General features: G+C 39.8%; 1 protein-coding gene across 1 annotated transcript; it reads right to left on the minus strand.

The window, feature by feature from the left end:
* Positions 1 to 3316: 3316 nt before the first annotated feature.
* On the minus strand, positions 3317 to 20038 carry LOC103474564 (BICD family-like cargo adapter 1). The gene is made up of 10 exons (XM_008425634.3): positions 19695 to 20038; positions 17294 to 17509; positions 11104 to 11223; positions 10210 to 10356; positions 9588 to 9758; positions 6712 to 6867; positions 5809 to 5886; positions 5394 to 5506; positions 4639 to 4759; positions 3317 to 4112 (listed from the first exon to the last, which is right to left on the minus strand). Exons 1-10 carry the CDS (start codon positions 19932 to 19934, stop codon positions 3873 to 3875), a joined length of 1602 nt encoding a protein of 533 aa, XP_008423856.2. The 5' UTR covers positions 19935 to 20038; the 3' UTR covers positions 3317 to 3872.
* Between the last annotated feature and the right edge of the window lie 1395 nt (positions 20039 to 21433).

Raw genomic sequence — 21433 nt, forward strand, 5'->3', positions numbered from 1 at the left:
GCAGTTATTAGAAATAGCAATATTATGCTCACCATCCTAAATATGCGACTGAGTGCGATAATTTGCATACATAATGTGCATGTGTATTGTCATTAAAAAAATAACAGACTATTTACAATACAATATATAAGTGCAGCAGAACTGTTATTTATGAGTAAAAAAAAAACAGAGTAAATGACTGTTCAAAGGCCAGTGGGGAAGTAAACACATTGATTTTGGTAGGTTCGATGTGTCTGCTCTCAGAAAACCATGGTGTCCAATTGGACTTATTTAAAACCTGCAGTGTGTTTAGACCATCAGTAGAGGGTGGCAACACACTGTATCTCTCAGGAAGCCTTTTTCAAATGGGATTTCTCTCTATAGTTTTAGAGCTTTATTCATATTGGCTTTTCGTGGCAAATAACCTACTTATTCTTTGAACAACGTAATGGATTATTAGTGATCCTAAATAACCCACAGTGAGATTACAATTTCCTGAAAACATTTTCATCTGGTATTAATGCTCTCTCTCTTGTGGCATCATTAGTTCAGTTAAACTAATCTGCTTGCATTCAAAGTAAGTCTGTGAAAACCAAGGGACTCACTTTAGGGATAAACTTATGAACGTGTGCTAAGGGTGGGTTTTATAATACAATTTAAGAAAGTCATGGACTCCATCAGAGCACTGCCATATTCAAGCGTATGCATCAAATTACAAAGGGGAATTATGAAAAAGATGTTTTGCTCTTGACAGTTTTTACCAGTTGGAAGTATCAATCAAATAAATACAACATGATTTATCCTGTTACTGAAGCACCAAATATGCAGAAAATCTCCAATTGTGTGCCAATCTGTGACACACCATATGTCTGCTCTAAGCATCGTCACTAATGCACCACTAATGCATTTTAAGAGAAGCATGCAGCCATCCAATGTCTTTCTGAGGAGCAATTTTCAGTTATTGCAAACAGCCACTGATCAGTTCTGCTTAATGCAGCCTTCAAGAACTGTTTGTCCTGTCCACTAGGTAATAGAGTTTCATATACTGACTCATCATTCTGCCTGGGGCTCAGGGGATTTTTTTTTTTTTTAAAACTGGACAACATTATTAATGGAAAAGTGTTCAGAAAATGCAAACTGCTCAAAATTATTTCTTTATCATTTGGTAAGCAGCATTTTGTTCACCAGGGATTTGTGATGATTATAGATTTAATGTCTAAATTAAATGTCTAAAGCAGGGGTGTCCAAAGTCGGTCCTCAAGGGCCGGCATCCTGCATGTTTTAGTTCTCTCCCTGATTTAGCACGCCTGCATCAAATGATGGCTCATTAGAGGCCTAAGGAGAACATTGACTTGCTGAGGAGGTTGTTGCTACCACTATGGAGAAAACTCAAACATGCAGGACGCCGGTCCTAGAGGACCGACTTTGGACACCACTGGTCAAAAGTCTGAGAGCATTAACAGTTTAGCAGTGGTGCGCAGATCCATTTGCCCACCCTTGGTCTCTGTTTTAGTTGGGACAATTAGAGTTCTGATGACGACAGCTGCAGTAAATTAATCACTCTACCTCAGAGAGACAAATAAAACAAAACCAGGAATCCAAGACGGACATTCATTGCGTTTGCTTAGGCTAGTTGCCATGTCAGCAGTGTCAGCAGAAACATAGAAACCGATTTATAGTTCAGGAGTGAACTGATTGTCTTGACCTCATTATATGATCCTGATCAAGATAGGTGGTGCAAGTCAAAGATCATGTTGTGCTTTCTATTATGTCATGTGTACAGAACAGTTCAATAAAAGCGAGTGTCTCGTCTCTTCTTCTGGATGAATACTGCTGTCAGTAAATTTTTTTGTCATTGACTTTGATGTGATTGTCAATGATAAAACACTACCACATCATAGGTCAGATGTGGTAGTGTTGCTGGTAACACTGGGTAACACTGGGTAACACTTGCACATGGATGATGAGGTCTTTACAAATCAACACTGTATTTAAAATAGAAGATCAGTGCATGGGGAAGCCAGGCCTACTGATTTTACAGTAATCAAACTGTAATTTACTGATATTCATTACAGCCTCAAATTGAAATTTAGATGTCAGAAGGCGGCACCATTTTGTCTAGGATTAGTTTAAGTTGCTTCAACTTTGGTGTCAAAATACCACGCCAGTCCAAATAAACATCACACACATTACATGTTGTTATTCAGGATATTCAACCTGTCGGATGACCTCATTCTTTGGGCACATCCTGTTTTTTTTAAAAGTTTTAGTAGCTCTAGTGGCCTTTATTTGATAGTGAATTGACAGGAAAGAGGGTACCGAGAGAAGGGGAAGACATGCAGCAAATGTTGCCAGGCTGGGAATCAAACCTGCGATGGCCATGTCAAGGACTAAGGCCTCCATATGTGGATTGTGCTTAAACCCTGCACCACCACATCACCCCGGCACATGTTGTTGTTGCTGAGCAAGACCATAGCACTTCTCCCACAAAGGCCTGTAGGATAGACATGAGAGATGATGGGTGAACCACTTCATAGGACAGTTTTTAAACAGTCTATAACTTTTAAATGGGGCTCAATTCACTCCCATTCAAAACATTGCCTGCTTTATCCATTCCAAGACCAGTTTTAATGTATGTTTGGGATCTTTGTTCCATTTAAAACAAACTGTTATAAGACTTACACAAAGACTACAAAGACTTACACAAAGCGGACGCTGCTTGAACACTAGTCTTATAATTCACTGTGAAACCAGTTTAACCTCAACATGGATCAACAAAGAACCAGCTCCAAAGCTGATGAAAACATAAACATCACTGAGATGATAGGAAACCAACCAGTTTAAATCAACTTCTTCAATTACAATTACTGGTTAAATACCAAGAATTTTACCAGGGCATTTTTACATTTATACATGATCTGAGGTACCTTTCCCTCTGGAGGCAGGAACCCTGCATACACAATTTGTGGAAAACTGGAAAAAGTTAGAATTTTGTGAACCAAGCTCTTTAAAAAAACATTTATGCTGTATGCTAAAAATGAAGGATTGAATTAAACAATTAAAAGTCCTACATTTGTATGCACATTGTGCCTTTAATGAGTGTTTTTCATATTTTTCCCAGAACTATTTTTTGCAAAACTAAATTAAAGTAGTACCAGAACAATTCTTAAGTTTTAGGCTGATACTTTAATGTCTCCTTTGACCTATTTTGTTTGAATGGAAGGTCAGCTGACCAATTGTCCTTTTTTTAAATGTTAGAATAAAAAAAATAAAGGCTTCTTCTTAATATGCTATGAAACTCTGAAGTGTAAAATGTCCCAAAAACGACATCAGAAAGTTTAGGAAAACAACAGTTTATGACGGAGTGACTTCAAAACTGAACAGTCAGACGTGTCTGCAGAATAAACATTCAGGAAAAAATGAACTTTTTTAACAAAAGACAAAATGAAAATTATATTTAAAAAAAATACATTACTGTACATCTCAGAAGAAAGTAACTTTTGAACAAAACCTTCAAAGAACATAAACTTTTACATCCAACTTAGTGGAAATAGATTCAGTGTAAAATTAATTAAGTGTTTGATCGTCAAGTTAAATAAACAAAAACTTTCCACTGAATTACAAGCGTCGTGTAATTATTATACAGTTTTATATAATAAGCAAAATAAGAGACCATGCTCACAATTTGTTAGCAGTTTCAATTAGATTGCCTGTGTTGTCACAGCTTAGATCTGAAGAAGGCTGAGCCTTCACTGAAATGTGTTGCGCTACAAATGTCCATCGATTAAGTCTTTGTTCGTGTCCTTCATCTCTCAGAGGCGACTTCATGGCTTCGTTGTCTTCACTTGTGACATTCTCTGATCTTGTCGCTTCATGTGGGGCTCTGTAGGACGTTACTTTCCGTACTGTGCCCCTTTCCCCAGTCTTAGCCATTCTCTCCAGGGGGCCTGCACTTTGTCCGTATTACTGTCTGAACTCCATGAGGAGGAAGGGGAGAGCTGGCGCGTCCAGGTGGAGGCCGTCCTGCTGGGCCGTCGGAAGAACGCCAGGCCGTTGGAGGTGGGCTTCTTCTGCGGCTGCTCCGTCTGCTGCTGCGACTTCAGCTGCTGGTTGATGACGATCTGGATGTCGTCCTGAGACGAAGGAAGGACGGAGCAGGTGAGCAGGACAGAATTCATAAACTTCCATAAATTGAGATTCTCTCACTTAGTTTTCTTATTCGTCATTAAAATGATCTCAACACTCTTTTAGACTTTTAGCATCTTTAGCAGACACTGTCTGCAGTGTCAGGAACAAGCAACTAATGTTGTGGAGAGCTGCTTTCCTGACTGCACTGGGTCAAGTATAAAGTTTGATGACAGAAAGGATCCTAGGTTTTTAGGAGTCGGCCATTTTGTCCCAGAGAAAGGACCCTCTGAGCAATAAACCTGGTTTCAATGGTAAATGGTATGTGTACACCTCCATGTTAATAAACAAAGAATATTTATTAATGTCTTTTTTGAAAGTCTTAATAAAAAAAAAAATCAAGTAATTAAATGACATGCAACTCCATTGAGGACACGTGGAGAGACTTCCAAATACAAGTTGTTGCAGATATTAAAACATTTTTTTTTGAGCTGAGCTGACATTAGAAAGAGTCAAAACTGAAGACAAGCTGACCTGCCAGGCCTCCAGCTCCTGCGACAGCTCCAGCTTACGTTGGATGGCGTCTAATAATTGGTTGTTCAAACACATCATGTCGTTTTTGCTTCGCACCAATTCAGCCTCCATCAAGTTTTTCCTGTTGAGAGATAAAACAAAATGCTTCTAATAAATGAGGATCAGATTTGCCGCAACGTAACAACAAGCGTAAACCACATCCATCATTTATCTTTGCCTTGCAAGAGTATTCATGCCCTTTTTCACATTACAAACTTCAATGTGTTTGAAAGAGATTTAATTTGATAGACAAACTTAAAGTTGTGAATAATTGTGGGGTGGAGAAATAAGGTTGCATTGTTTCTCAAAGTATGAGCAGATAAACATGCGAGGAGTGTGTCGGGTCAAAACTACCTCAGCTTCTGGCAGCTTCAGTCAGCTTTTCTTCCAGGGCTCCTTTATAAGCTTTGTTCGTCTTTACATAACTCTGACTTTTCTGTCCCTTCTGAAGAAAAGGACCCCCACAGCATGATACTTTTTATTTTATTTATGGGACTCTAAGCAAAAGGGGGAATTGAATCTCAATATGCTTTAGGTTTTATTTGCAAATAAGCTTGTACCCGTTCTCCACAATGCAAAATAAAATATATTCCAATTTTAGGTTGTGACGTGGCAAATTGTGAAAAGGTTTAGCAGCTACGGATATTTTTGCAAAGCACTTTATGTAAACTGCTAACTATCTGATATGAATACTTTAACAATTATGAGTTATGTACTTGGCGATAGCGTCATCCCGGTCTCTGATGGCCTGGTGGACGAAGTCCTTTTGGTCTTGTATGCTCTGCAGCTTCTGCAGCAACTCGGCATTCTCCTGCTGCAGCTGGATGTTCTGCAGCAAGAAAACAAAATAACAAAAAGCTAAACAAAACCACATTATCCCAAAATCTTATCATGTGCTATGAAAGATTGTTTTCACTTGTAAATAAAATAAAGATTTTAAAGGTAGCATTAAGCAAAGTAGCCAAAAGATGAGTATAACTGTATTCATACTGTTATATTAAGTTTTTATAAGTTAAGTCAGCTACTTTGGGCTGATGGTAAGAAAGAAGATTTAAAGTCTGTGCTGCAGCCCAGTTTTGATACAATAGGATGCCACAGGCAACGACCCGAGTTCTCTTCATCGCTGGTTACCTGATCCCTCAGCTCCTGCGCTGCGCTCAGATTCCCACAGTGATCGGCCGTCCCGCCGACAAAGGCCAGATTCACCTCCTAGACAGAAACAGACATTAGCAGAGAGGTCAGGTGTCAGCCATGCAGAAGGGGTTTCTGTGGCTTCAGCCCTCTGAAGGCGTGGCTGGTTATTTAATTACAGTACAAATGCAGCGAGACAAAGATTGACGACTGTATCTGCAAGATAGCAGCAAAAATAAACTCTGTAAATTATCAACTGGGACAAATCAGTGGTGAACAGTGCTTGTACGTGTTCAGGTGTTTTTAATAACCAATAAACAATTGAACTTTATTTATGCATCACTTTTCACAAAAAATAATTCTAAAGAGAAAACTTGAAATATTTTCCGGAGAAAGACATTGATGGAAACTGACGTAATTTTATTCTTCTCCAGAAAACGTAAACTGTTCCGACATAATTTTCTTTTTTCTTTTAGACGCAAAAGGGCAGGTTAAATATCAGCATTTAAATAAGAAAGACTAAATAAACCAGATGGCTAAGGACGCACTTTTTACTTTTCTTCGTTCTGCATGCATCTCTTACCTCTAATAAAAGAGTAAAGGTAAATGTTTCACCCCAGCAGATTTACATATTATCATAATGAGGTATTGTGTATGCTTCTCTAGTGCTGAACAAAAGATATAAAAATACAAACCTGACTTTCAGGTAAAGCATGCTTACCCATAAAGTGCAGCTCACATGATTTACTGGATCATTCTTTATCTGATATATATCCCTGTACAGTGATTCTTTACTAATGAAAGTTGAGACAACTTAAAAAAAAAAGTGAACTCATTTTGTCCTTTTTAGATTTCAACCAACAATGCAACCTTTTGTTCCCATTTCCCTCCGCTGGCCCTCACCTGGGAACTGGATGCGTGCGACAGGGACTGGGCCGCTCCCTTCAGTCGCCGCATCAAGGCCTGCAGGTCGTCCTGCTGATCCGTGATGTCTGAGCTGCTGAGACCCCGGGTCAGAGGGAGGAGTAACTGGAGTATGGAGCCCATTTCTTCAGTCATCTGATATGAGGAGGCAGAGACAGAAACGCGTCAACCTGTCCTCAGTAAAAAGAGTTAGCGTAATTAAAACCGGTTCAAAAAACTGGCCCAGCTTCTGGGAAGGCCAACATATTTGTGGGTTTCAAAATGAAACATATCAAGGATGGTTTAATGGAAGTCAAAGCGGGTCAACAAAAAAAAAAAAAAACTCCTTTGTTCCGTTTCCTTTCCGTCTGCTGAAGTCTCATGACTTGAGTGAATGAGTGACATCTGGTATTTACACAAAGGGAGGCGAGTGGGATTAGCTCATTTCTATTTTTACCTGAACTGGTGTCAGATGACTGGCCTGAATTTTATTATTCGAATGTCAGGCAACATTTGATAAAAAGAGACATGGCTGAAACAATAAAATGTTTCATCTACCACCTCGGCTCATAAGCTTGAACAGAAATGAACTGATTCTTTAAAATGTTTCAGACATGAAAGCTGAAGAAAAAGAAAATAATAATAATGGAAATATTCCTACAATGCAGCCAGGACAAACGAGAAGCAAAGCGAATGACGCACGAATCCAGGAACGTATTAGATCTTCCTGTTGTACTGATATTTTAACATCAGGAGTGTGAAGACTCATCGACCTCTATGTTCAATCTCTCCACACAAAGACATTTTGACTATGTCACACTGTCACATAGAACTCGTCATCTTCCCCCTTTCTGCAGGAAAAGAGTGACTGTGTTTTTCACCACAACATATGTGTTGATTTCCTGAAGTCTCCCGTATCGACCGGGTTTCTCTGTGATCTCACAGCTCAGGACTTTCAGGAAAGACATTAATATTCCGGGTAATACGTTGGCAAAGTTTTTGCTCCAAACACACTATGAGCGAAGCACTGAGGGCAAGAATACTACAGAAACAAACAATGCAGATACAGCGTGTTCAGCCCAAACAAAATGCTGGCATCTCTGTCAGTCAATATTTGCCAAAATTTATTGCCTTGCTGTTGAGCACGATTGTGTTTACTGTAATTTTTAAAGAGAAGCTTTATGACTTCTGAGAAAAGGGCTTTTGTTTCTTTTCCCCAAGTATCTGTTTTTCTGGGAAAGTAAAATGTGTTTTAAGGCTCTTATAAATTGCTTAAAGATAAATAGTGTAAACAATTTTCAAACAAACTGAGATTTTTATCAGGAGTTTTTATTTCTGTTTTGCATATGAGCTTTTTAGCAAAATCTTCAACTATGCTTTATAGTTTTGATTTATTTTTTTTACAAAAAGAGCCTTGTAAAAAAATCCTTTTATTTTTAAAGAAATGCTATTAAACACAATACCCAAAATAAATCTAAATTACTGCCACTGATATTGTTTCTTTAATTCTTTATAGAGAAACTTCTATTTTTAATGAAGTTTTAATGAAAAGGAAATACTTACATTTTGTTTCAGAAATATAATGTGTGGCCAACATAAACCCAATTTTCTTAGGTTGATGACCAAAGTTGCCAACAGGTGCAATGCATGAAAATTAATTTATTCTTAATAATTTCAGATTTCCAAAGTCATTCAGAATTTCACAGTTGTGTCAATTGGCATGGAAACCAACGTCCTCCATGAACCAATGAAAGACAAACATGAATTACAAAGTTATTAAAAGAATAAAAGTAAAAAAAAAAAAAATCTACTCTAATAGGGTCCTCGTCTTGAATTACAAGGCAATTTTCTAAAAACTCTCCCTAATTAACTGTGCTAACGTGCTACAGGCTGGGCTCAACACATTGTTGGTTTTTATTTTCATTTTAACTTGCCACAATGAAACTTTGAGTTAAAGTGAGACCGCACAGACTGCTACAGCTTCTTGTCTTTCTGTTCAATAAAGTTGACAATATTCAATGATAAGCTCCGTTTATGAAGTAGCAGAATTAGCAACAAGTCAAATCAAAACTGTGAGGACAGAAGCTAAAGTTAGCATAAAACTTTAGCAAACAACTCTAAATAAAAACAGCAGCAGCAGCAACATGTGACCTTATTAGAGACTGAATAAGTTTGGAAACAATTAATATTTCAAGGTGATGCATTGCAAGAACATTGCAGAAGCTTTGAGTTGGAGAAACATATCAAAACTCCAGATGAAACAAAAAATCACTTGCTATGAACTAGAAACAGATACAAAAACTTGTTGAACATCATTGTTGAAGGAGTAAAGTGCTACCAAATCAAAATGATAATGTTAGGTAATACTTATGAAATTCAGCTTTATTACGCCTCACTTTAAAAACCTGTTTTTAAGCGCAAACGTTCTACTGATTTTAACTTTAATAAACGTCTAAACTGAGACAAATGGTTCTAATCGTGACATTGATAGCAATGACACAGAGAGATAAGTCTGTATAACATCTAATGCATGAAATTTTCTTCATTTTGACTGTTTTACTATACACAAAAAATGTAAGTGATTAGTCAAGAGATGCAGACTAATGCAGAAGTAGGTCTCTGCCTGAATTGGCCTTTAACACATTGTCTTCCAGCATTATTAGCACTTTCTAATAAAAGTACTAATAATAAAGTAGCAAAACAATAAGTAGAAAGACTTTTAATTAAAAAGACAAGTCACTTGATAGGATTGTTCCCAATTAGAATAATCACTTTCGATTTACTGAGCAGGTATTGAAGCATAAATCAGACGCCTAAGATGCTTTAGCCAGTCGTTCTGTTGCATAAGGATGGTTACCAAAGCTGAACTCTTGTACCTGTTCTTTGCTGATGCCCCAGTCTGCCGCCTCCAGCTCCGACAGCAAGGAGGCATCCAAGTGGGTCCTGCTGTCCTGCAGGGACACCTCCTCCTGCAGCTCCTCCACCTGAGCCTGAAGCTGCTGCGAGCGGTCCCGTGCCACCTCCACCTCCTGCCATGCTTCACGAAGCTTAACAAAAAGTAACAACAACAATTTCTATCATTTTTTTGTAAAACTTGCAATTACAATATGAAAAGTGTAAAGTGGAAAAGAGTCTGATTCTGTTTATTAGAGCTGCTCATGGTTTTTGTTTTGGCTTGTGCAAAAACATTCGTCTGAAGAGAAATCCTGACGGGCCAGATTCCGGCTCTCAGCAAACATGAAACCAAGCGAACATGTCAGGAATCCGGACTTGTGGGTGGAAGTTACAATAGCAGGGATGAGGTGATTGTTTAGCAATTCTTTCTACAATCCCATCGAAACCCAGGAAGCCAGGCAGAGCGCGGAGCGTCCCTTTATCACCGAGGCTTTTATTCATTCAGCAGCAGCATCACAATGTTGTTTACTTATCTAATTAATCCAATCAGGAGCGGTTTTATAGCTCTGAAGAAGGACGGACGCACTGTGTGTGTGTGTTTACCTGCTGGCTGTGCTGCTCGTCCAGTTGGTTATGCTGGGCCAAACGTGTTTGTAAAGAGGCCAAACTGGCTCTGAGCTCAGCGTTTTCTTGACTGACACTCTCCAAGCGTCGCTCCAGCTCCTGCTCCTTCTGTGTGAGTCTCAACACCTGCACAAAAATGGCAAAACAGATTTTCATCTAAACACCTGATCCTCCTACAACAACCGTACGTCTGAATCTACTGCAAAGTGAAACAGTGAGACGGTACAAAGGCAGTGAGGATTGAAGAGAAAAATGAAAAACAAAAGAGAAGAATTTGGAGGTTTAAAAATGGCTTATGAATAAATTTTGAGAAGAATGGTTATAATGAATTATAAGTATAGTTGCCATTTGAGTTTTACGCATTGAATTATTCCAGAAGCTTGTGAATGTCATTGCAACTTGCTTAGAGACATTTATCCAAATCTTAAGAGTAAATGCGTACATATTTGATTCTGCAAGTCCAAGGATGACAATAAATCCACGGTAAATTCAAAAATGCTTCATTAAGAGCCCAACATGACAGTTTTTAGCTAATTATTTTATATTTACGCTGGAGAAAAACAGAATAAAAACAGAATATCAGGCAAGTTGCCTTAATTTATGGATCCATTTTTAATTTTCTTCATCCTTTTAACTCTCGTTATTTTTATTCCATCTTGTTATTCTCAATGTTTTTGAATAGTTTTTCCTGAGCTGCTGCTTGTTGCTCATGCTACATGAAACAAAAACACATTACTGACCGAAAACATGGAGCAAACCGATACAAGTTAGGGCAGGTTGTTCTGAACTCTGTCAGCGTAAGTAGAAAATAATTAGGCCGTGTTATTAGCAGGAGTGCAACACTGAACTTGCTTTAATCATGTCTGCATTTACCTGCTCCTTCATGGCGCTGATCAGCTCTTCGTCCTGCTGCCGGTTGTGGCCTCCTTTCTGCTGGAGCTCCTGTTTCAGAGCCTGCAGCTCGCTGGACATGGCTCTCTCCACCTCCATCGCCTTGCGAGAGAAAACAAAACAGGCTTACAAAGGAGCAGAAGCTTGTGGCCTTTAAGCATTACAACATTCAGAAGCAAATAGAGCACGAGTATTGCTTAATGTATAGCTATGTTTACAAGCTATGTATTAAGTAGATCGTTAAAAAAACAGCTCCAGCTCTTTAGAGGGCAGACATTATGCATTTTCCAGGCTCTTAGTGACATTTTGTAGCACAATCCAGTGACTGTGTTACCTTCAAACATGAAAAGAAATTTTACTTTATAATTTAAAGCCTTGAAATTAGTCTCTGTCTCTTTAAGAAGCTCCTGCTCTTTCGCACATCGTCAGCATACCCTCACAACAACACTTCTCTGTTTTCCCGTTTCTAGGAGTGTTGAACTAAGAAGCAGTTTGCATGATGAGCTCAGCCGATGAGTAGCTCCACCAGGTGTTTGCTATTGGCTGCTGCTAGTCTGAAGGAGCTGCGCTGCTCCGAGGAGGAAATAGTAGAAACAGTTGGCGCTTTGTGGGGGCAAAGGTCAAGAATTTCTCAAACGTGCATGAAAGTTTCAAGGCAACACTCCCGGTATGTTTTTGATGGGGGAACAACTTAATGATATAAAGCTCAAAAACGTTGATTTTACATAATTCTTCCCCTTTAAAGAAATACTCTAAACTATGCCTCAACAAGAAGTTGCATGTCAGGTGATGAAAGAAATAGTTTTTATAAGTTTGCATGATCCATGTACGTTTTTTCAAATAATTTTTGGACAGTTTAGATAGCTTTAAGATGCAAATAAAAGCTGTTTTACAATTCACAAGTTTTTCCCTGGTCAAAATCTGATTGGACTGCAGAATCTGGCCTTGAGCACAGGAAAATAAACAAGCTGCAAACCCTGAAAGTTCCTTAAAATTCTAACATCCAACATCAACAAGATTAAGCTCAGAGTACTCAGAGTTGCACAGTATCTCCGTGGCGACCAAATATCCGCCCTGCTCCCCGCCTCCAGCCTCCCGTGTCCTGAACCCGGACCCTCAATTCCCCTTACTCAGCAGTTCGGCAGGAGCCTGTCAAGTCCCATCACCCCCACATAATACCAGACGAAAGGCTGGCCTCGGCGGCAGGCTGAGCACAGAGGCATCTTGGTCTGCTTCGTGACATCTTCATGCCACATTGGACAGCCGTGGAGCAGGGGGGGTAAACTTGGACACGATGGGGGCAAATGGGCTTCACAGCGAGTGCAAAGAGGAAGTCAGGCTTAAACAGCAGAGGACGCGTGATGAGAGCAAAGGAGACACTGATGGACAAAAACAAAACACGACCCACAGAAGCAAAGTTGTAGTCTGGGGAGCAGCTAATAATGAACATCTCGTCTCTGTCGTTTCGCAAACATGGGCCTCCTCCACAATAGAGACCCCAACACACTGACCATCAGCAAAAACACCAGAGCGAGGAGAACCCTTCTCTGGAAGAAGTATAAGGCCTCAGGTTTCCAAGACATCAACCAGCTGACAACCGCAGCCACAACCGACGCCACCCTGCAGGAAAGGTCGGCTCTCCCTCTGGGACGCGGGGATGTTTGGGTGAGAGAGGCAGCATCAAAACGGTCAAAAGAAATGACAGATTTATATCTTAAAAGTAGAACGGCTTCTGTTTTATGGCATTTGCGAAGCTTGGTGATGCCGACGGCGGGGTCAGAGGTCACGGAGGCTTTTGTAAGTCAGGCAGCCTCCTTTTCTAATAACAGAAATCCACAGAGAGGGATTTATCACAGCTGTCTCATAAAACAGCGATCCACAGTCAGAGCTTGGGATCGCGCTGCAGCGAGTGGGAAACGAGAGGTGGAAAGGTGAACTGTGGGTCAATGTGAGGCCTGCAGAATGGAGCCCTGTTGGCCCAAATGTTGGGGAAATAAAAATAAAGTTTATCTGCAACATAACTTGACCTCTCCCACATTGAGAAAAATAAATCTAAAATAATAATAATAATAATAATAATAATAATAATAATAAAAACATCTATATCGTTTTTCTAAAGCAACATGCTTTAAGAGTTTAAAGAAAGAAATGAGGAAATTTTACACTCCCCAAAAATAATATTACTTTTAACAATGAAAAGTTATCAGTATTATAAGATTTTTAAATCCAAAAAGTGTAAGTTTAAAACTTGTAGGGGTGATATCAAGTTTTCACAAAAAGTAATGATTTTTATAATGTCTCAATGCAGGAAAAAAAGGGATAATATATATATATATTTTTTTTCTATTAAATCATAGTTTTTTTAAATCTTAAAAAAAAAGTATATTATTAACTTCCATGGATGATTATTATCTATCAGGAAAGCCTCTGTAGCAGTACTTGTAAAATAAAGTCTCTTTTTGGTCTGTGAAACAAAACCAGATCCTTACTTAAAAAATAATGCTTAAAAATGTGTTTAAAGTAGCGTTTAAATAAATGTAAGGAGTAACACATCATCACATTTTTATTTAAAACTAAATAAAAATGCTGAAAAATGATGGAAAACTGAGCAATTTCCTTCATTGATTTACTACAAATGCTTCTTGGATTACTTCACTCACAAATAAAAGCTCTTTTAGTATTCTGTAGAATAAAATCTTAACTTCTTGTCACAATTTCAAACATTGAGGATAATGATCAAAGACTGGTGTGGCAAACAAATAAATAAAGGGACTAAAGTTAAACTAATAGACATCCTGTATGAAAACCATAAAGACATAAATTGTTATTTCATGTTAGTTATCCATTTTGACATCCTGTGCACTGCTATTTCTTTTATTCCATTTGAATTCATTTTTTAACCTTTGTTTTGCATGTATACGGCAGGTCATGCACTCATTCATATAGCATTAGTAGCATTTTCAACATGGGTTTCTGTTTACATAATTAGAACATTAGAAAGTCAACAAACATGGTGGGATAGTCAGGACGACTTGAGGAAAACTGGACCGGTGTCACTGAGGTTGAGTGGATCTGATCTGTTAATAACCTCAGTTCTCCTTTCAGAAACTGAATATCTCCAGCCTGCCATCATAAACAGACTCCTGCTGCAGGCTGGCATTTCTTATCAACTGTAGCCAAGTTCACGTTCAAGTTCCCAATGAAGTTTCTCGTTTTTCAGCCCGAGAAGAAAATGTCAAAACCTCCTCTTTCTTCTGAATTACTTTTCATGTTTTAGCTTGATAAAGGCTGACAGGAAAATTTCCACTAATGCGAATCATGCAATTAAAAACAAACGGATGCATCAGGCAGACTGACCATTAATGTGATTAAAACCTGGCAGCGCTCAGTTGTCCCTGATGTTCAAGCTGTCCCTCTCTGAATCTGGACCTGTTGTTTATCCACTCATTTCTGAACTCTGTGTGGACATTTTCCGCTCTCTGTGTTGTTTTTAAACTGCTGCTTCCAGTAAAATCTTAAAATAAAAAGACCAGATGGAACTGGTCTTTTTAAGCCCCCAAACATAATAGTTCATCCTGAACACGCCGTCCCCACAGTGAAACACGGTGGTAGCCGCATCATGATGTGGAGGCGCCTTTCTTCCATAGGGAGAGGGGAACTGCCACAATCAGAGTTGGTAAAAAAAGAAAAGATGGATAAAACTCAATCCTGGAAGAAAACCTGTCAAAACGGGACAAGAACTTCACTAAAACGGTCCAGTCAAAGTCCACGCCTAAATCTAACTGAGGATGTACGATCATTTCCATTGATTTTCTTCGTAAGACATGAATGAGCTTGAGTGATTTGGCAAAAAAAACTAAAAAAAACACCATTTAGCATGTCAACACCCTCCACTTTCAGCCGTGACTCGAGTGAAAGGCGGTTCAACAAACTCCCAAGACAAAAACATGCATAACTTTTGAAAATAAGCTGTTTCTGTCCCCCCAGTTTATAACTATGAGCCATTTAGTTTTGTTCGTATAAAAAGCTCATAAAACACATTGAAGCTTGTGGTCTTAAAGTAACAAAATGAAAACAGTTTAAAGGACAATTAATTTTCTGGCAAGGCAAATTAATTATGAAATCCAGCCACAATCAGAACGGTTGTTGTGTTTCTGTCTTCAGGAGGTATCAACACACTGACATTTCATTTGTTGAGGTGATTATTGTCCTGATTCTGAAACTAAATGATTACTAGTAAAGAAAATAGAGAAATTTGATCAATCTACTGTCTTCTGAAAGAACTCCTTAGCTTCATGCATTTTAATGCCTGGGATACGAGGAAAGAAGAAAATTGTGTTGTTTTTGGGTTTGCGGATAATAAGTCAACCTTTCTGGACCTAACAGGCCACCAATCTGCAAGCTGCAATTAAAAAATAAAAAAAACATGACAAATAGCCACGACTCACCCGAGCGGGCAGCGGTGGTCCGCTTCACCACATCTGACCACCAAACGTTCAACACAAAACTCCTCTCCAAAGTAGTTCCACCGACTTGTCCGATTCAGTTTCTGACATTTTACCAGCAACTCAGAGACAATAACTGAATGACTCCTGCCAGCCAAATTAGACACTTCCTTCATCTCTCTCTCTCTCTCTCTCTCTCTCTCTCTCTCTCTCTCTTTTCTAAAGCAGCACAGAGAGTTGAGATTTTTTTATCTAAATTGCCTTTTTCCTGAACTTTAAGGGAGTCTGATGATTCCCAGCAGTGGAGGAGTTCCTTGATTATTTGGACCTTGACTTCTGGGAGGGTTTAGCTCCCGTTTGGATTCATTTTTAACTTTTGAGGCAGATTTCACAACAACACAAAGGAGCGGGTCTGTTAGGCGACCGGTCGAGTGGAACGCAACATTTTCACAAATGTTTGGGAGAACACGACATGTTTTCTAAGGCTGGAAAATTACTCAAGGTTGTCCAGCTGGGGGATCCGATCGGCTCCTCCTGGTTCACTGATAAGAAGCCGTAAAATATGTCAGACCTAATTTTTGTGCTCTGGGAGGGGTTTTTCTGTGAGATGAGAAACCGAGGATGATAAATGTTTGACTTGAACGCTTGCAGGACGACGGACCTGAGTCAGCTGGATGCCGTCATTGAATCACTTGTGATGTCAAGCAAGCTTTGGAGTTAAAACTTAACTTTGTGTAACTTCATTAACTGATCTGAAACACTAAGCAGACTAAAGACTTAATAAGGATTATTTGGGACAACTTTGGAGAAACTGATAGATATCTCTGAGCCTGATGGATTTAGAGGAAAGGTTTTAGTTATTTTTTTTAGTATCTTAAAAACAAGCACGCAGGCACACACACACACACACACACACACACACACACACACACACACACACACACACACACACACACACACACACACACACACACACACACACACACACACACACACACACACACACACACACACACACACACACACACACGCACACCGAAAAACACATTTCAAGAGCTGGAATCTTTGAAATGGCTACAAAAGTCACTGAAACTGGATTTCTTGTGCATTTATTTTTGTAAAGTGACACCAGCAGCAGTCAGATACAGTCTAATCTCTCCTCCCCATCTGAAATCAAGTCACGCCTTTAGCTTTCACTCTCCTTCTTGTTTACATATTATTTCCATCCTGCTCAACACCAGAACAGATCTTCCGCAACATGACCCAAAAAAAGAAAAAAGAAAAAGCACCCAGCTACTGACTGAAAGTCTCTCCTGTATATACGGTTCTTGTTAGAAGTTTAAATACACTTCCATTTTTATTTTAATCGTAGTACTTGAATGATGCATTGGACTTTTTTTTTTAATTGCAGGTATTAATGATTACAAGACAAATGCCTGCAGTTTGGATCCAGAACTCTAAAGTTCTGAAACGCATGGAACATCAGCGTATGTAAACTTCTGACTCTTCTGCCTCTGGACAGTAAGAATTTGTTTAAGGACCTCACTCTGAGCGCAGAGAGTCTCAGCTTAACGCTAAGACAGTTCAGACTCAGTCACACTGACACACAAGCAGCTTAGTTTCATACAATCGGATCAGATTACACTCCAGTTATGCGGTTTGGCCCAGACGGCCTGAAAAAGTGGATCCGTCGGCCACAAGGGTTTGTTTTTCTGTGTTGGACTCACAGTTCTGAGCTCCTCCCTGAGACGCTGCGTCTGCTCGCCGTGCTCCAGCTGCAGCCGGCCCTTGTCCCTCTCGGCCTCGCTGAGCGCCCGGGTCAGCTGCTCCACCTGGGCGCTCAGCTCCCTGACGTCCCGCTCCAGCTCTCCCACCTGGCTCTCCCAGTGGGACTGGCAGCCCTCCAGCTTCAGTCGCAGCTCATGACGCCCCTGCTCCAGCTCCTGCAGGTGGAAACGAGGCGGAAGGTGAACAGGTGACGGCAGGAACATCAGGTCCAAAATCATCGAGTCATTCATGCCCTTCATCCAGGGTGTGTGCATAGTTTTTTTATTTTTTATTTGATTTTACGACAAAATTAGGATTTTATGACAAAATCATCCTGCATTATTGCATGAAATACTACAGTACAAACAAAAAGCAAACGTAAAAACTAAACAAGTGCTCTTTTATTGACTTTATATATTTAAGTAAAGTTCTTCTTTCTCCATCTTTTTGATAAATGAAGAGCCTCCAAATTGTTTTCAAGTTTTTCCATATTGCTCTTCAATACACAAGAAATCCTATCTGGTGGAAGAGTGGATGTAATTTGTAGTATCCATTGATTTATGGGACTTCTTCCAGTATAGCCATCTACTATCAGTGAATCTATATCTGAGTGAATCTGTTTGTTCTGTATCATTGTGTCTCGCAGGTTAGGAGCCCAGACAGAAACAGCTTAGAGGCCATAATCAAACTTTCCCATCACCACTTTCATCTCCCCCAAAAAAGTAGGGAACACTTAAACAACACAATATAACTCCAAGTCAAACTTCTATGAAATCAAACTGTCCACTAGGAAGCAACACTGATTGACCCGACAAGGGTCCCCGTTGTCAATCAGTGTTGCTTCCTAAGTGGACAGTTTGATTTCACAGAAGTTTGACTTGGAGTTATATTGTGTTGTTTAAGTGTTCCCTTTATTTTTTTGAGCAGTATATATATATATATATATATATATAAAATTCCCTTCTCACCCTCCGCGGGTGGTCTGTTTCATCCTCTGAGCTCGGGTCCTCTACCAGAGGCCTGGGAGCTTGAGGGTTCTGCGCAGTATCTTGGCAGTGCCTAGAACTGCACATTTCTGGACTGAGATGTCTGATGTTGTTCCTGGGATCTGTTTGAGCCACTGCTCCAGTTTGGGGGTGACTGCCCCGAGGGCCCCGATGACCACAGGCACCACTGTGGTCTTCACCTTCCAGGTCTTTTCCAGTTCCTCCCTGAGGCCCTGGTATTTCTCCAATTTCTCATGCTCCTTTTTCCTGATGTTGTAATCACTTGGTATTGCTACATATATATATATATATATATATATATATATATATATATATAACATTTTATATAATTAAAATTGTACCACAGATTAAACACAATCTCAACAGCTTTTCAGCATTTTAAACAATTTAGAAAGTCCCAGAGTGTGTGAGGAGCCCTGATCCTGCAAAGGCTCTGAAACAGACATAGATCAGAGAGTAGAGACACTCCGATGACCCCTGAGGCTCCCCTCACGATCATCTGCAGGGCCAGTTAAACATATCAGTCTGGGAGTTTTTATGCCGTACTGACTCCAATACTTTCCCATTATTTTTGCTGTTGCTCTTTGTATCCAACGGGGGATACAGTTACATCATACCTGAACGGGGCTTCAGATACAGGAACAAAAAGATGTGTAATCGTTCAAGTGTGAGATTTTATCCAACAAAACACCTGGCACATGGGAACAGCGTCCCTCCTCACGGTCTGACTATAACACCGACTTGCTGTTGCACACGAAATGTTTACCATAAGAGAGAAGTCCAGGACAGTTTGGCAGCTTTTTCCCCCTCACTTTGCAGCATGTGGCATGGGAATCATTTCCGTGTTGACATTTCAGTCGGACAGAAATGCTTATTCAGTCACCGAAACTGAGAGTGATTGTTTTGTTTTTAGAGAGAACAAATAGGCGGAGACCCGATTTTTCTTACACACAAGTACAACAACTTATGGGGGGGGAAACAAGTTCACCTTTATTGTGCCTTTTATAAAGATGGGACACAAGCTTGAAGCACTTTTCAGAAGACGTGAATGGCTTTTTCATGAATTTGGCAGATGGTATTAAAATAACCATTTACTTGCAATTCTGTTCATTCTACCCAGTTTAATCTGTTCCTCTGTGTTTATCGCTCTCTTTAAAACAGAAGACATTTCCCTCCGAGCTGTGAAAACTCATTATCCCAGTCACCCGCCCACCTAAAACGCAAACTTTTTACGCAGCACATTTCTCCAGTTATACATTTAGCTAAGTATATATATACCCCTTTGGTTAATTAAATCCCGTTTAAAACGCTTAAAAAAAAGAAAAAAAAGAGAAATCTGTTTCCCCCCCCTTACCTCCAGCTTGTCGGTGAACTGCTCATGAAGCTTGTCGCTCTGCTCCTTCAGCTGACGGTTTTCCAGGAGCAACGCGTTTCCCAGCTGCGCTGCCAAAATAACCTCTTCCTCCTTTTGTTTCAGAGCAGCCAGGAGTTCAGAGGGGTCCTGGTAATCTGTTATTTCCTCCGCTCCATAGTCAAAGTAAAAGTCCTCCTCCAGTGTCTTTGGCTTGAAGCTCCACTCGTGCAGCCGCTCCATCACTAACGCGATCGCTGTTTGTTTTTTTTTTGTTTTTTTCCTGCTATAAATGAAACACTGATTCTGGTTCTTGTTCTAAAAATGCAGAGAATAAAAGCGCAGAGCTGCTGCCATTCATCGATGGTCCCTGAGAGCAGCTCTTGTGTCTGGATCACAGTGGGGATTCTGCGGGGAAAGTAGTCCGACTGCCAGCAGCAACGACTGTTTGGTCTCCAGGGGGCGTGGCTTCGCTCACCTGAGCGGCTGCCTCCGCCCCGCCCAGACAGACACCTGTCCTCCTCTCCGGGCCCTGTGTCATGACTCCTCATCATGGAAACATGACAACTCCTGATTGAGACTCGGACATGCAGAAAAACACGTTTTTTTTTTGCGGTGCTTTTGCCCCCTGCCCGGTGAGTTCATTTGAGTTTCAGTAAAGCTCCAACTCAAACAGCAGCGATGACTCAACGTTGATTCAAATGACTGCGGAAGAGAAATATAAGTCTGCTTGGTTCACTTTTTCTGCTACACCTCAGTATAAAACAAAATATATTCGTTCATATTCTAATGTTCTTGTGTTAGCTATATGTGTTTAAAGCTGATTTTGATCAATAACATCTCTGCGCATCATAAACTGCAGTTTGTCTCTCAACCTGTAATTGTTTTTCTTTACTTTGCCACAAGAATGTAATGTTTTTCATGCTTTTTTGTTGTTTTATTTTCCTTTTAATCGTGTGAAGCACTTTGAATTGCAGTGTTGCTGAAAATGCGAAATATAAATACATTTAATAAATCTGCATGGTGAGCATTTTTCAGATATGCAGCCTACTATAGGAGTGATTGTAGCTTCTCACTTACTCCCTATAGCTGACCTTAAGGAACCCCTGAAATTCAGGACATTTACTGAAAACAAAATGAAGATTTAAAAAATGACCTAGTCAAAGTCTGGATCTGAAGCCAAACAGATATTGAATGTTATAAAACAGGTTGTTTGTGCTTAAAACCTTTATAATATTGCTGAATCAGAACCTACTCTATAAAATGCATTGCCCTTATTAAGTTAAATAATCATTTGTAAACTGCATGTTATGCTTCCTCTGGCTTTCTTTCTTTGATATAAAATAATTTTTGATGATCTGAAAAGGTTAAGCATGTGTCATGTAATGGATCATTAAGAAATTTCTACATATTTATTTATTTATTCCTAAACCAATAAACAGGTGTTTTGTCATAGTCCTTGCTATAAAAGTCTGTTTGGGGAGATTTCTGACGGCCTCAGAGGGGGAGTGTGTGCCCCTCTTTGTCTAGACGCTCTTCAGAGGTTAAAGGTCGTCATCCGTAAGCTTTCCTGGAGCAGGAACCGGTGTCTGGGGAATAAGAGACAAAGCATCCTGACGCATGGCAGAGCCGCATAGACAGCGAAGCCACAGCTTCTGTACATATGGTATCAGCAAACATAGAGGGACTGTACGTCAGCGCTCACTATTGTCTCCATTGTTCCTGTTGATGTGCCACCAGTG

Source organism: Poecilia reticulata, chromosome 13 (genome assembly GCF_904066995.2).
Source record: "Poecilia reticulata chromosome 13, P_reticulata-male-v2, whole genome shotgun sequence".
NCBI classification, from domain to species: domain Eukaryota; kingdom Metazoa; phylum Chordata; class Actinopteri; order Cyprinodontiformes; family Poeciliidae; genus Poecilia; species Poecilia reticulata.